General features: G+C 43.2%; 1 protein-coding gene across 1 annotated transcript in view; it reads left to right on the top strand.

Annotated features, from left to right (window-relative positions):
• The first annotated feature begins 901 nt into the window (after positions 1-901).
• Positions 902-14242, top strand: part of BRSK1 (BR serine/threonine kinase 1) — a 394396-nt gene continuing 381055 nt past the window's right edge. The window contains exon 1 of the mRNA XM_040432325.1: positions 902-1013. Within this exon, the coding sequence (XP_040288259.1) occupies positions 902-1013 (112 nt within the window). The remainder of the gene's footprint in view (positions 1014-14242) is intronic.

The raw sequence follows: 14242 nt of genomic DNA, 5'->3' as shown, positions 1-14242 counted from the left end.
ACCCAAGCATCCAAAGGTCTTCTCTGAATAATACATGCCCTGCCATCTCTCTATCCTCATAATCTCCTCCTGTATTTTTCTGCTACACATTTGCTAGCCGTTCCCATCTTTTACTTGCGTTTAGTGAGTCACAACTCCCAGCTGGTTTCAGATTGTGAATGGCTAATAACCTAAACTAATTTGAGAGGTCTTCGCCCCTCCTCCAAGCTGCCATTCCCTTTCACTGTACTGTCTCTGTGTGTGTGACTACAGCTGGTGCCACCCCAGCAGGCTGCAGGGAGTAAGTGTGTGCATGTGGGTGGAGGTGGGGTGGTGAGCACAGGAGAGGCAGGCTAAGGAAGGGTTAAACTAATTGTAGCTGTCACTGAATCCCCGGATGCTGATGTAAGGAGAGAGAGAGAGAGAGAGAGAAAGAGAGAGCAGACTGCACATTGCAGCAAAGAGAGAGAGAGCGAGATTACTGAAGAAAAGCCTGTAAGGAGGGGGCCTGAATACATCAGCAAAAACAGCAGCAGCATCAAGATCTGATCTGCATCCAGCAGTACCCAGGGCTGCGTTCCTCCTGATGATGCTGGTACCAGGAGTGTAGCATCCCCTCCACCCTCCCCCTTCCTCTCTCTCCCCACTCCCCCTCCCCCTTGGATGCATCAGCAAAGAGGAGCACAGATCAATTTCCCCCTTCTACCCCCCCATTAACAAAAAAAAAAGAAAAAAAAAAGGAAAAGCCCATAGTAAAAAAATTACAAGGAAAAATAAATACAAGGGGATCCTACAAGAAGAGAGGCAGGGAACGGGGAGAAGACAACCACTGCACTGTTTATCTCTCTCCCCCTGTTCTTTTGTTCTAGCCTGGGAGAAAAGGACAGGCCTTGTAAAATAAAGGGGGACAAATTCAGGAACCATGTCCGGTGGAAAGGAGGCAGGTGGAATTCACCCTTACCAGCAGCAGCAGCAACATGCCCAGTATGTTGGACCCTACCGGCTGGAGAAAACACTTGGCAAAGGACAGACAGGTGGGCCTTATATTTCTTACTGCTTGAGACTTATGTTATTTTTCTGCAAATGTCACTGGATTAAATGATTGTGTTTCTGTTCTCCAAGATGCTTAATATGTGAAAGGAGATTTGTCTCCGAGAGAGGGTAAAGTGTTTTCTTGGGATTTGAAGATGAGCTGAGATGAAGAATAATCCCTAGGTTGGAAAGCTAACTTGCTGCAAGATTTAGTCATTGTAGGGAAACCTCAGGTAGATAAATCTTGAGAGGGTCTCATGTGGAATAATCTCTACCAAGTGCTGGGCAGAAGTAAGGGCATGCTAACCCTTAGTCTTCCTTGAAGAAGAAGACCTTCTGGTTTTATGTAATTAATGTGTTATTAGATTTTTCCTGTAGGACTTTAGTGTTACTTTTCTACAGTGGGATGTATTCTAGTTGGGGTCTGTCCTATGATGTAACGGTTCTCTTCAGTGATGTCAAGGTCTTCGATGATGGGAAGGAGCTGTTATGTCATATGAGGGTTTTACGCTGTCATATGGAGGTTCTATGGTGTCACATAAAGGTTCACATCCATAATGTGAAGATTCTGTTCTTTGAAGGTTACATAGATGCTTCTATATTGGGATCAATAAGGCTTCTGATCTGCATTGAATTTAAGGTGCTGGATTGTTGAGGGATCCTTATGAGGACATTCCTTGTGACATGCTTACCGCACAGTTTATGACATTTACATCATGATGGTAGGACACCCTTGCTGCCATAACTGTTTCAAACAACCTTCTTATGCAGACTTCAGTAAACCTTTTTCCATATCAGGTGGCCCATCGATATGTACACTGTCCTAAAAATGTTTAATGCAATGTTTGTTTGACTTTATTAGGTGATGTAATAAGACTGGATGGTTTTATGGGTGGCTTTTTATGCCTTCCAGGATTATATAGGGTTAGTTGTGTAAATAATTTATTAGTTCCTTTGCTGTATAGATCTGCATTATATATGGGATTCTGCTCTAGGGAACTGCATTATACTGTGGAACATTGCCTTACTCTAGTGATCTGCAGTATATAGCAGATTCTCTGCAGTACGGACCTTGTTACATTACCTTTTCTGATGTAATGATCAGATATGAAAAAAGGTATCGTTGACATATATCGTTCCAGTGCTTTAACCTCCAGCAGTGATGACATCTCATATAATTTCCCATCATCAACACATCAGCACCTCACAAGAACACTCCCCTTTAGCCCAGCAACAAGGTTTCCCTTCACGAGGAGGGTCCATCATTCTCAAGGGGCTAAAGGGAATAAAATGACTCTTTCCTTATAAACTCTGGGAGGAATACACTTCTTATGTATAAGAACAGTACACAATTATTAAATAATTAGTGAACAAATAGGCTGTCATTGCTATTGGAATATGCATGTATTGTAGAAATCACCTTGGGGATACCTCATGGAGACTGTTACGTGTTCTTGTCATGACGGTTATTTTTATATAGCGTTGCTGAATGAAGATGGTAGATTCTAGAGGAAGGGTGGGATGTGCTGTTAGTAGAAATGATAACATTTCCATTGCTGTAATCACCTGCCCTGTGATAAAATGTATGGGAAGTCTTAGACCTTGGAGTCAGTTGAGGGCAAATTTTGCAATGGCTTAAGCAGAACAGTAAGTGTACTTTCTAATATGAGCGTGAAGATGCTGGAAAGGTGACTCTCCAGCCTTAAATCGAGGGATAACTAGAGGTCATGCTCACCACCATCTGCAGCCTCTTATAGATTTGCTCTGCAAAAAATACTGTATTTTATACCCTGAGATCACATCATATTCAAAAATGATCAAAATGACTTCTTAGGTTTTCATAAATATCTTCATTTCTGTGTATTTCCTGCTATAAATATGTGCAAATCATTGAACTATAAGCATCTTGTTGCATGCGAAATGGACAGATTGCAGCTGAAGAGATCATGTGTGGTGCTACATATGGACATTACCCTTTAGATATCATACTATTGGGGAATAGTGGCTCGAGCTCAAGAGAAATAAGCAGAAAATTCATTTAGTTATGTGTAGAAGGAAGACTCACTCTCTCTATAGCTTGACGTCACCTTCATATCTGCAGGCCATCATGGTGTATCATCATTTCACTTCATGGCTGAGACCTTGATATAGCATAACCAGAGATTATCGTAGACTGGATACATAGAATACCATTAAGTCCAAGTGGTTAATATTAGGATCACCTTGGATGGAGCTGTTATCCTTGTGTCTTTATTGAACAATAGTTTAACTACAGATTACATTGCCAAGAACCATCTTGGAGATATTGGTACTAAGAAGCTAACAGTAACTAGAAATGGGTCATGGAGTTTTTTTTTTTAAATATACTGGTTACTGTACAAAATATTGTACAAAAATGTTCAAGTGACACCTTCTCTGACTGCATGGGACAGCATTTTGGCAGATCTTAAGTCCATTCAATCGCAAAGCCCTAAACTATCCCAGCTAGTGCATATAGTCATGGACTCTGATTTATTATTTCTTCACTCCAGAATTCTGGCTTCAAAAAGTCTCTGGGGCTTTTGTGACTTTTTGGGCTCACTTGCTCAAACATTTAGTGACTTTTTGCATTTTTACACCACTCACTCCAGTTTTGAAATATAGGTAGGGAAGTGGGCATGACTAGCTATGTTAAGGCTACTTTCACACTAGAGTTTCTATTTTCCGGTATTGAGAGCCGTCATAGGGTCTCAATACCGGAAAAAAACGCTTGAGTTTTGTCCCCATTCATTGTCAATGAGGACAAAACGTAACTGAACAGAACGGAATGCTCCAAAATGCATTCCGTTCTGTTTGGTTGTGTTCCCATACCGGAGAGCAAACCGCAGGATGCTGCGGTTTTCTTTCCGTCATGGGATGCGGAGCAAGACGGATCCGTCATGACCCACAATGCAAGTCAATGGGGACAGATCCGTTTTCTCTGACACAATCTGACACAATAGAAAACGGATCCGTCTTCCATTGACTTTCAATAGGATTCATGACGCATCTGTCTTGGCAATGTTAAAGATAATAGAACCGGATCCGTTCATAACGGATGCAGATGGTTGTATTATCAGTAACAGAAGCGTTTTTGCTGAACCCTGCCGGATCCAGCAAAAACGCTAGTGTGAAAGTACCCTAATAAGTTTCACTCCAGATTTATCACTGAGATGTTTTTAAAAAGTCGTAAAAAAGTTTCTATGAAAACTGGAGAAGCTTTTCTAGACAAAAGGGTTAGGTTTAAGGATGAGACAAGTTTATCAAACAACACATGACATTTGATAAATGTGGCATAAAGTGAGCCAACACAGACTCAAGCAAAACTGGCTTCAGATACTCCCCTCATGATAAATTCTCCCCATAGTGTTCCTGCTCACATGAAGTTACATAGAATATCTTGAAGTAGAAGTGGAGAATTCACATTTTACCACTGCCAACAGAAAGCAAGAATATCCCATGAGCAGGAGTCTTTTTATGGTCTGTAAAATAATATATTTATTGTGGCAGTGGAGCTGCCAGAGAGGCATATTGGTGCGACTAAAATGGTGTGTCTCACCTATGGAAAGCTAGGTGACAGAAAAAAAATCTGTGAAAATTGGGGTTTCCTTCTGTTCATCAGGAAACTAGACTACTAATTAGGCTTAATTAGCAGCCAACCTAATTGCTCAGGTAAATGTAGGCTGAGCTCTTTCAACAGGGTTCCCAGTCTGGGGAAGACACAGGCAGCGCCAAGGCCTGGGGGAGCCACAGCATGACCTCTGACCAGATGTATGGTATGAATTGGGACTTGTATTTTAGGGAACTGAGTAGGAGACTTGGGTCCTGGTAGTTATGGAGAACTACTGTGCAGTTAGTGGCCAGACGTCCTAGGATTTGTTTTGTAACCTGTGTTGGAAATGTACACTGATTTCTGTGGAGATTACACTGTCTTGTTGGCTGCGCTGCAGCCAGTTTGCATCCAAACCTATGGTGTTGGAATGGTTTCCTGAGGTGTGCCAACTGTCTAAACTGAGAAGACCAGAGGTGGACTGGCCATGGACCCTACTGGGAAATTTCCTGGAGGGCTGATGCTCAGGGAGCAACCTGAGCCCTTCTCACTGCTGACAGCCTGGTACATAACAATATTGCAGTCGCAGATCCTCTCCTGAATTCAACTGTATCATCATTCTCAGGATGGTAATACAGTTAAATACTGCAGCAGGGGAGGAAGTATTTTGTGCTGCATTTTGGTATTTGGTTCTACTGGGGTGATATTTTGTGCTGCACTAAGGTATGGCAACGCCTTCTGTCACTTGAGATCCTCCTACAACAAGGGCCACTGCTAATTTTTTGTTCCAGGGCCACTTTAACTTCCCAGTCTGTCAATGGAGAAAACGGTTATCCCAGATAGCTGTCACCCTGAGTAGTTAAAATATCCATACCGATGGGTATTTGATCTGTTACAGTTATGACAAGGTAGTCTGAAACCCACCTCCTGTCTCTCTGTATAAGCTTAGGCTGCTGTTCTGTTCCTTTCCCATTCTTTAGGCCTCATTCAGACGGCCACAGTGTTCTGCGGTTCCGCAAAACACGGATACTGGCCGTGTGTGTTACGCAATTTGCGGATCGCACATGGCCGCAACCTAATAAAAGATGCAGTCGCAGACAAGAATAGGACATGCTGTATCCTTTCAGCTGATTCGCGGAACTGAACCACGGATGCGGACAGCACACGGTGTGCTGTCCACATCTTTTGCGGCCCCGCTGAAATGAATGGGTCTGCACCCGTTCTGCAAAATTATGGAATGGGTGCGGGCCCGTTCATATGGCCGTCTGAATGGGCCCTTAAACTCCAGCTCAGCCTGTTCAGATTGGCTCTGATGTACAACTACATGCTCACCAGGATGTGCTTGGAGAGCAACTTTGTATTTTAGAAAAGCTACCGTTGGTGGAGAATAGGACACAACACTGAAGCAGACATCTGAGTCACAAGAAGAGGAAGCAATGTGTCAAGTAGTTTGGCAAGAGGGGACATGGAAATTTGAGAGCATAAAGGTGGAACAATCAAGGACAATATTGGTCTAGACAGGTTAATAATTGAAGATGAAGAATGTCATCTGACCAGAAGTTTACGAATTCAGTGACAATGTCATGCAAGAGTGAAAGTAATTTTTCCTCTACAACATTAAAGGGGTTTTCTGTGACTATTAACTATTAAGGGTACCCACTTCTCCACCACCCCTTCCTACATGATGTTTCCCGTTCCTCCATCTCCCAGTCCCCGGCTTGTTTTCTTCCGACTTGAGGATGCATCAACACAGAAGCCCTTGATTTAGTTAATATTCCTGGAAAACTCCTTGAACAAAGGGTCGCATCCTCTGACCCTCTGAGCAGTCTGACTACACTGATAGTTTGCTTTTAAAAGAGTTGCAGACCATCATTAAATATTGTACATGAATAATTGTGCTATGCAGCTGTGGATGAATGTATAGACCTACACATTTATTCACATGTAGTGAAAAGTCTAGCTATCTCTTTTTACAACTTGTATTATTAACACTTTTAACCATTATAACCTATGTGGGACCACCGACAGGGCAAAATCAAAAATAAATGCTTGGAAAGCTACCTCATTGAATTTACAGTAGTGTACTATATATTCCAGGGTAGATCATTGCCATATATGGGAAGAGCTGGTATATAGCATGTAAATAACAAACCTTTTACATTTGGCTATCAGGTTGGAGCCTTTTTGGGTTGTTCAGTCTCTTTAAGTGGTAATGATATGGTTTGCAGTGCTGTTCTTGATGTCAAAATGACGGAAACCTTGACAGAACCCCAACAGACCCCATTATAAGTCATATATTGGATCTGGCACATCTTCGTGGCCTCGATTATGAATGTGAGCTCCAATACAGATGTGAACAAAGCCTTAAATAAATTGAAACATACAAACTACTGGTACTTTAAATACTAATAAATGTAATATATGGTGCTATTATTATTATTGTTCATGCTATAATAGTCATGCCATTTCACTTAAAGGAAAGCCCCAGTGGCAACTTTCTCATTATAATAATCATTGGGGATCCCTTCAGACTCCCTAGTGAATAATTATTTGGGTCTAATGTTTGCTAAGCCACATCCCTAATATTTCACAGCGTTATCATAGCAACGGAGTCCACTGTATATTGGTGACAAATTAAGATCTCCACACTCTTATGGGATCGTCCTTTCCCACTGCACAGGGATCAAGATGGCTACCGTTTCCTAGCTCTAACTCTACAGTGAAACCTCTTTGAGTCCACCACCCAAAATTGCACTGCAAAGTGTTTTTGTAGTCGGTGGTGTTCTCAAAGAAGTTGGCTAGTATGTATAATATATGGTGGACCTGAATATCTGCCTCAGGAAAGCTGGCAGGTCTGGATAAAGAGTGATTTTATCAAAGAGGTGGTCTTTTGGAGAAGTTTTCCTGTAAGACAACGAGTGATCACTTTTTGGGTTATTTCATTATAAATGTGTTCTGTATAAATGATGGGTGTGAGACTAATATACTTTAATCCAGCACATGCTAAAATAATTTCTGTATTTTAGAAATGCAGTTTAGCTGAATTCCAAGAGAAAGAAAGCTATCTCTGTAGTGTCAGCCACTGAAGGTATCTACCCTATAGTCATTGTCTGACTTTTTCGCAGACCTTGCAACCTAAGTACTGTATATCAGCCAATCCCCGGAGTCTTCTAAAAAAGATAGGCAAATAGGTGTCACAGGGTTTTTTCCCCCTCACATGTGCAGAGGAGGGCATTTGTTTGTTTGGGTGAGAGACCTTTGACATAGATCTCGGCTTTTGCTGTTTCCCCTTGCGGAGAGCACCAGAGCTGCCATAAAGAGCATTATAGAAATGCTACCCCCTGATATAATTTTTTGTTGCAAACAATTTGCAGATACTTTTCTTTACGACAAATTTTTCCTTATGATATAAATGTATAGATCTATAACTAAGAACATTTTCACTGTATTCACATTGGTCTAGTGATAACATTTGCCATATAATGTTTCTGTTTCTCCCCTCTCATCTACTGGTCTTGCATAAGTTATGAAGCAAAAACCCAAAGGCAAATCCCTAGGGATACACAGTAGAGGCACATGGGAAGTTTGATGACCTCCATAGGCACTGCTGACCTTGTCTGGTATCTTGAATTGACCTTAAAATATTTTCTAATATCATTTATATATTATTTCATGTAGAGTATTTAGACCAGAGGAGACTCAAAGCAAAGGATCCATAATCTACCCCATGTGAGGATTCCAGTACTATAATTGATGTGTAATAGTTGGGGAGACTGTTGCAGATTTCATTGCATAGCGACAACATTTCCATGCCTATAGTCCTAAACAGTGAAAATGGATGCATATAGGATCCAGCATTTCTGATTAGGTAAATTTGAGTTCAGATCGCAAGGGTATACCATAGTCTGTATTTTAAATATAAAATCTATTTGTTGGTAAGAGATATAGAAAAACAGGATTTTATACACACAATTTTTTCACCCTCTGCTCAATACCAACGCAACATCAGCAGGGTTTTCTCAAGGTTTCTATGGTTCAATAGCAAAATTGTAAGCTTCTAATATGCCGTGCTTACCTTAGCAAAGCTTCTCTATTCTTCCCCTGCCGATCTCCACAGTCTCCTGTTATGTGCTGCTTGGAAGATGTGTCAACATGTGCGTCATTCCTTCTTTCCTATGAGCTGAGCTGAATTCATGTATGAATGTTATGTACAGTACATTTAGATGTGAACATTTACACAATGTTCAGGATTGCGGTTAGAGGGCATGTTGACATTAGTGGATGCTTTAAGGCAGGCATGGGCTGAAAATGATCTAAGCATGAAAGGTCATAGGCCACTTACCGACCACGATAGCTATGATACATTTTACATGTGAGAATAAAACGCAAACATTTTTTGCAAGGTTTGCACTTAAAGACAATTCATCCCAGATATCACAATACAAACTGCATGCATTATTAAAGTTATCTGTTGGTAATAGCCGTACATTTCAGCTAGCTGAGCGGGTTTTGGTCTGTGACGACCGTGAAGGATCGTCCGTATAGGTACGACTGTAACTTCTGTAGGGCCCACACAATCGCTAGGCACTCTTTCTCTGTCGTGGAGTACGCAGCTTCCCGTGAAAGTAGCTTCCTGCTATATAGGAGGGAACAAACTTCCTATAGTATCCTGCCGTTCCCAGAAAAGCCTGTATTTGTTTTTTGGTGGTAGGCTGCGGCCATGCCACATAGACCTTCCCTATCTGAGGTTGCAGGGTCTGGCTGCCTACTCTGTGTCCTAGGTACTGAACCTCTGTCATGGCAATCTGACATTTGTTGGGCTAACGGTCAGATTGGCAGCGGACAGTCTTCCCAATACCTGTGACAAATGGTCAAGATGATCTTCCCAGGTTGGACTGAATACCACAATGTCATCCAGGTATGCTACTGCGTAACCTTGCGTTCCTTCCAGCAGTTCATTCATGGCCCGCTGCCAGCGCAGTTACACAATCATCATTATCACATGACAAGTTATTTCTCGCATTATTGTCATCCTCCTGAAGGTCAGAATCGCCCGAGGGGGTCCCTTTGGTCGGTTCTGAGTTCAGGTGGCTGGCCATAGCACGTGTAATGGCCAGAACAGGTACAGCATCATGTATATTACCATTGTTAACACTAACACATGCATTTGGATCAGCAATGACAGGTGCAGAAATAGGCAAATTACATTCAGTTGCTTGCACACTTAAATCTGATACCTCCCACCTAGATGTGTTAGGTACGGTAGAAATAGCAGATAAAGTGTCCCCATCTCCCTGTTTCCCCAAAGGGTTGTACAGTACCTGGTTTTGGTCAGGGAGGCCTGCTTGGGTCTCCTGCGTGTCCGCAGGGTACTCGTACCAGCAAACAAGGGTGCCCAAATCAGTGCCAAGCAGAAATATCATCCAGGACCCCAACAACCCGCTTTTGACATCCCAATCCCCAATCGATGGTGACTTGGGCTTGGGCCATATGAGTGCAAGTGCCCCCAACTCTAGTCAGAGTGAGGTACTTTCCTGGAAGGATATCCTTTTCCGTAATGAGATGTGAACGGTACTTTCCTGGAAGGATATCCTTTTCCGTAATGAGATGTGAACGGACCAAGGTGACATTTGCATCGGTGTCTCAGAATCCGATGACTGGCTGTTCACAGTGACGGGCTGGTGATTCTGGGATCCGCCTTGCACCTTGAATCCTCCGACCAGCAATACAGCGGATGAGGCAGGTGTGGAGGCGATGACCCCCTTAGGGCTTGTCGTCGTCGCGGTGCTAGCTGCCTGGCTAGGTGGTTGGACTGGCTTCCCTGCGTAGCAAGTTTGCTTGGTGTGACCGGGCCTGTGACACAGCTCACACCAGGGCCTGGTTGTTTCACGGTTCACAGGGCCAGCAGGCCTGCCTTCTCTCCAGTTCTGGGACATGGCTCTGTCCTTGTCGGGTACTGGAGTTTTGCGGCTGTCAGGTACCAGGGTTTTGCGGATGTCTGGTACAAACATGTCTGCCAGCTCAGCGGCTTCTTTGGCAGACTGGGGCTTGCGCTCCAGCACAAACTGTCTTACATCTGTAGGGCATACAGCGAGGAGCTGATCATGGATCAAATCCTCAAGGTTAGCATAAGTCTTTTCCTTAAGGGTTTGAGTCCATTGGCGGAATGTGGTGCATAAGCGGCAAGCCACATCCACATAAGAGTCTGTGGACCCTTTCTGGATGGTACGGAACTTTCTCCGGTAAACTTCAGGGGTTAACTGGAACTTAGCGATTATGGCATCCTTGATAGTCTGATAATCGCAGTCATGGTCTGTGGGTAACTCCGCAAAAGCATCCAGGGCTTTACCAGTCAGCTGAAGCGTCAGGTGTAGAGCCCACTAATCCTCAGGGATGTAGAACTGGTAGCACGCTCTCTCAAACGAGCGTAAATACAAGTCAATGTCCGCGTTTTTCTCCATAACTGGAAACCTTGCTTTGGGGACCACGGGTAGAGGTATACCTCCTGCAACAGGAGTGTTAGGAGAGGAAGACCGCTCGGCCTGTCTCACTTGGGCCAGTTCTAGTGCACGCTGGCGTTGCAGCGCTTCTTTCTGAAGCTGGAACTGCTGCTGTCGCTCCTCTCTTTTGAGCTGCATCTCCAGGTATAAATGTAAATCCGAGCCAGTCAGGCTGGGTAACAACTGCTGGCTCATAGGGCCCAAGGCAGTGAAGTTTAGTCCAGAGCTGCTTGTTCCTTGCTGAGGGTTAGCAGGAGCTGAAATGGCAACATCAGCACTCCCATAGCTGGCGGAGCTTGGTGACGTTGAACGAAGTGGCAGTGAAGCCTCCCTCATGGGATTGGAATCCTCCATTACTTGGCTGTCTTTCTCCGTCAAAACTTTGATCAACTGTGATCGATTTTTGTTTAGAATGGCAATGCCTTGCGACTCACATAAGGCTTGTAAGTCGGCAACAGACCAACTTTGGTAATTTGGAACTGAATCAGACATTCAGAAAAGAAGAGTAAAAGTGTACCTATCAATGTGTACCGTTTTGCGCCCGAAACTCAAGTTCTGCAGGACAGGATACTAAGTAACCACTGTCCTATTGTTCTGATTGCACAAAAAACTGCACTTGTCAGTTCTTGGTGCTCTGATCTCCCATAAGCTGACTTTTGCCTGGTTTGGGGTTCTGCTATCCACACAAGCTGCCAACCAATGTGACAACCACCCGCCAATCCTGTCGTACTATGCCACAGTTGCCATACAGGTCTCATCCACTAGAGACTTCTGGAGGCGAATCCACTGTGAGCACAGTAGACGTTTAAGATTGGTTGGTGTGCCCATACATAATACAATCGCGATTGTATGTACAATCGGTAAAATTATCAATTTCGCGCTGGAAATCAAATTAATTTGCTGCCACCACTCTTCGTGTTGAATCGGGGCGAAGAGACCCAGGCTAGCTAATCCTAAAGAAATGAAACGGTTATTTGCAACCTAGCTAACCAATTAACAATGTATAAAAATAAGACAAATGCGGTAACCCAGGAAATATGAAGGAAATATGGGAAAAATATAAAGTCTATGGATTGGAGGTGACCTTAAAGTCATCTTTCTTCTTGTACCAACCAGCTGTGTGATAAGGATCTGTCCTTCTCTTTTGAAGGTCTGACCAGGCTTAAGGAGGGTGAAAACTCATGCTGTGTTGGGGCCGCTCAGACTAGAGAGAAGGCCTGTTTATGAGGTTTTGTCATGATGATATCAGATTGATGGATGTATAACCTGACAGGGGGACAGTAGGAATCTTTAACCATGGTTTGCTAATTAACCTCTGCTCTGTGAGCTGTAACGGAAAGTTTTAATTCTTTGTGTGCAGGAGAGGGCTCTGGCGATTCTGTGATTTTAGAACATGATGCATTCGTGATTTCTTTGTATTGCCGAGATCGCGAAGCGTCAGTTTCCTGCCTGAAATTAAAATAAGTCCAGGTAGAGAGTGACAACTTTGGACTCTTTTTAACATAGGTGGGAAAACTTTTAAAATGATAATGCCACCATCCTGACATGGATCTTCAAAATCAGTACACCAGCCTCATTATGTCTAAGAGAACTACAGTATATAATAATATATGCTGTTTGTACTTGGATAGCTCCTTTTGAAGGGGCATTGTAACTAACTAAGAATCTGGGACTCCTTGCAGCCATGAGCATGGACTGCTCTACTGTCTGAATGGTCAGTCCACCCTTAGTTTAAAGATGTGAAATGAGAAATATGCCACAATATATATATAGACTTGAATTCCATTAAGAGGAGAAAGCTGCTGCCAGACACCTCTGATGGCAGCTTATCTCCTAGAGAACCAAAGGATGGGGTGGAAATATTCATTTATCCCTATCCTTCTCTCTCCGACTGGTGATGAGAGTCGGAAGCTCCCTATACACATGAGACTATTGGCCAAACCCTCCATTCTCTGCTTATTTGGCCGTCAATATACTAATGTGTAACTAATGTGTATGAGAAGGCCTTTAGACAATCAGAACTGTCCTGAAGACAGAACAGACTAAAAAATAGTTGCCCAGGTCATTTCTGCTCCCTTATTTTTGTTCAATTCTTCTGATTTAAGGGATGGGATTAGGGACCTTTCTTATTGATTCCCACAAGACTTAGCAGTGAGAACTTGCCAGACAATCAACTTGACATTTAGGCCCTTTTTGCTCAAAGCAGGAGTTTGGGACATGTCACGTCCTGTTCTGGATTATATACACTCACCTAAAGAAGACAGGAACACCATACTAATACGGTGTTGGACCCCCTTTTGCCTTCAGAACTGCCTTAATTCTACGTGGCATTGATTCAACAAGGTGCTGATAGCATTCTTTAGAAATGTTGGCCCATATTGATAGGATAGCATCTTGCAGTTGATGGAGATTTGAGGGATGCACATCCAGGGCACAAAGCTCCCGTTCCACCACATCCCAAAGATGCTCTATTGGGTTGAGATCTGGTGACTGTGGGGGCCATTTTAGTACAGTGAACTCATTGTCATGTTCAAGAAACCAATTTGAAATGATTCGAGCTTTGTGACATGGTGCATTATCCTGCTGGAAGTAGCCATCAGAGGATGGGTGCATGTTCTCATTCTGTTTACGCCAAATTCGGACTCTACCATTTGAATGTCTCAACAGAAATCGAAACTCATCAGACCAGGCAACATTTTTCCAGTCTTCAACAGTCCAATTTTGGTGAGCTCGTGCAAATTGTAGCCTCTTTTTCCTATTTGTAGTGGAGATGAGTGGTACCCGGTGGGGTCTTTTGCTGTTGTAGCCCATCCGCCTCAAGGTTGTGCATGTTGTGGCTTCACAAATGCTTTGCTGCATACCTCGGTTGTAACGAGTGGTTATTTCAGTCAACGTTGCTCTTCTATCAGCTTGAATCAGTCGGCCCATTTTCCTCTGACCTCTAGCATCCACAAGGCATTTTTGCCCACAGGACTGCCGCATACTGGATGTTTTTCCCTTTTCACACCATTCTTTGTAAACCCTAGAAATGGTTGTGCGTGAAAATCCCAGTAACTGAGCAGATTGTGAAATACTCAGACCGGCCCGTCTGGCACCAACAACCATGCCACGCTCAAAATTGCTTAAATCACCTTTCTTTCCCATTCTGACATTCAGTTTGGAG

This window comes from Bufo bufo, chromosome 1, assembly GCF_905171765.1.
Source record: "Bufo bufo chromosome 1, aBufBuf1.1, whole genome shotgun sequence".
Taxonomy (NCBI): Eukaryota; Metazoa; Chordata; class Amphibia; order Anura; family Bufonidae; genus Bufo; species Bufo bufo.
This window is presented reverse-complemented; position numbering and strand designations above follow the sequence as displayed.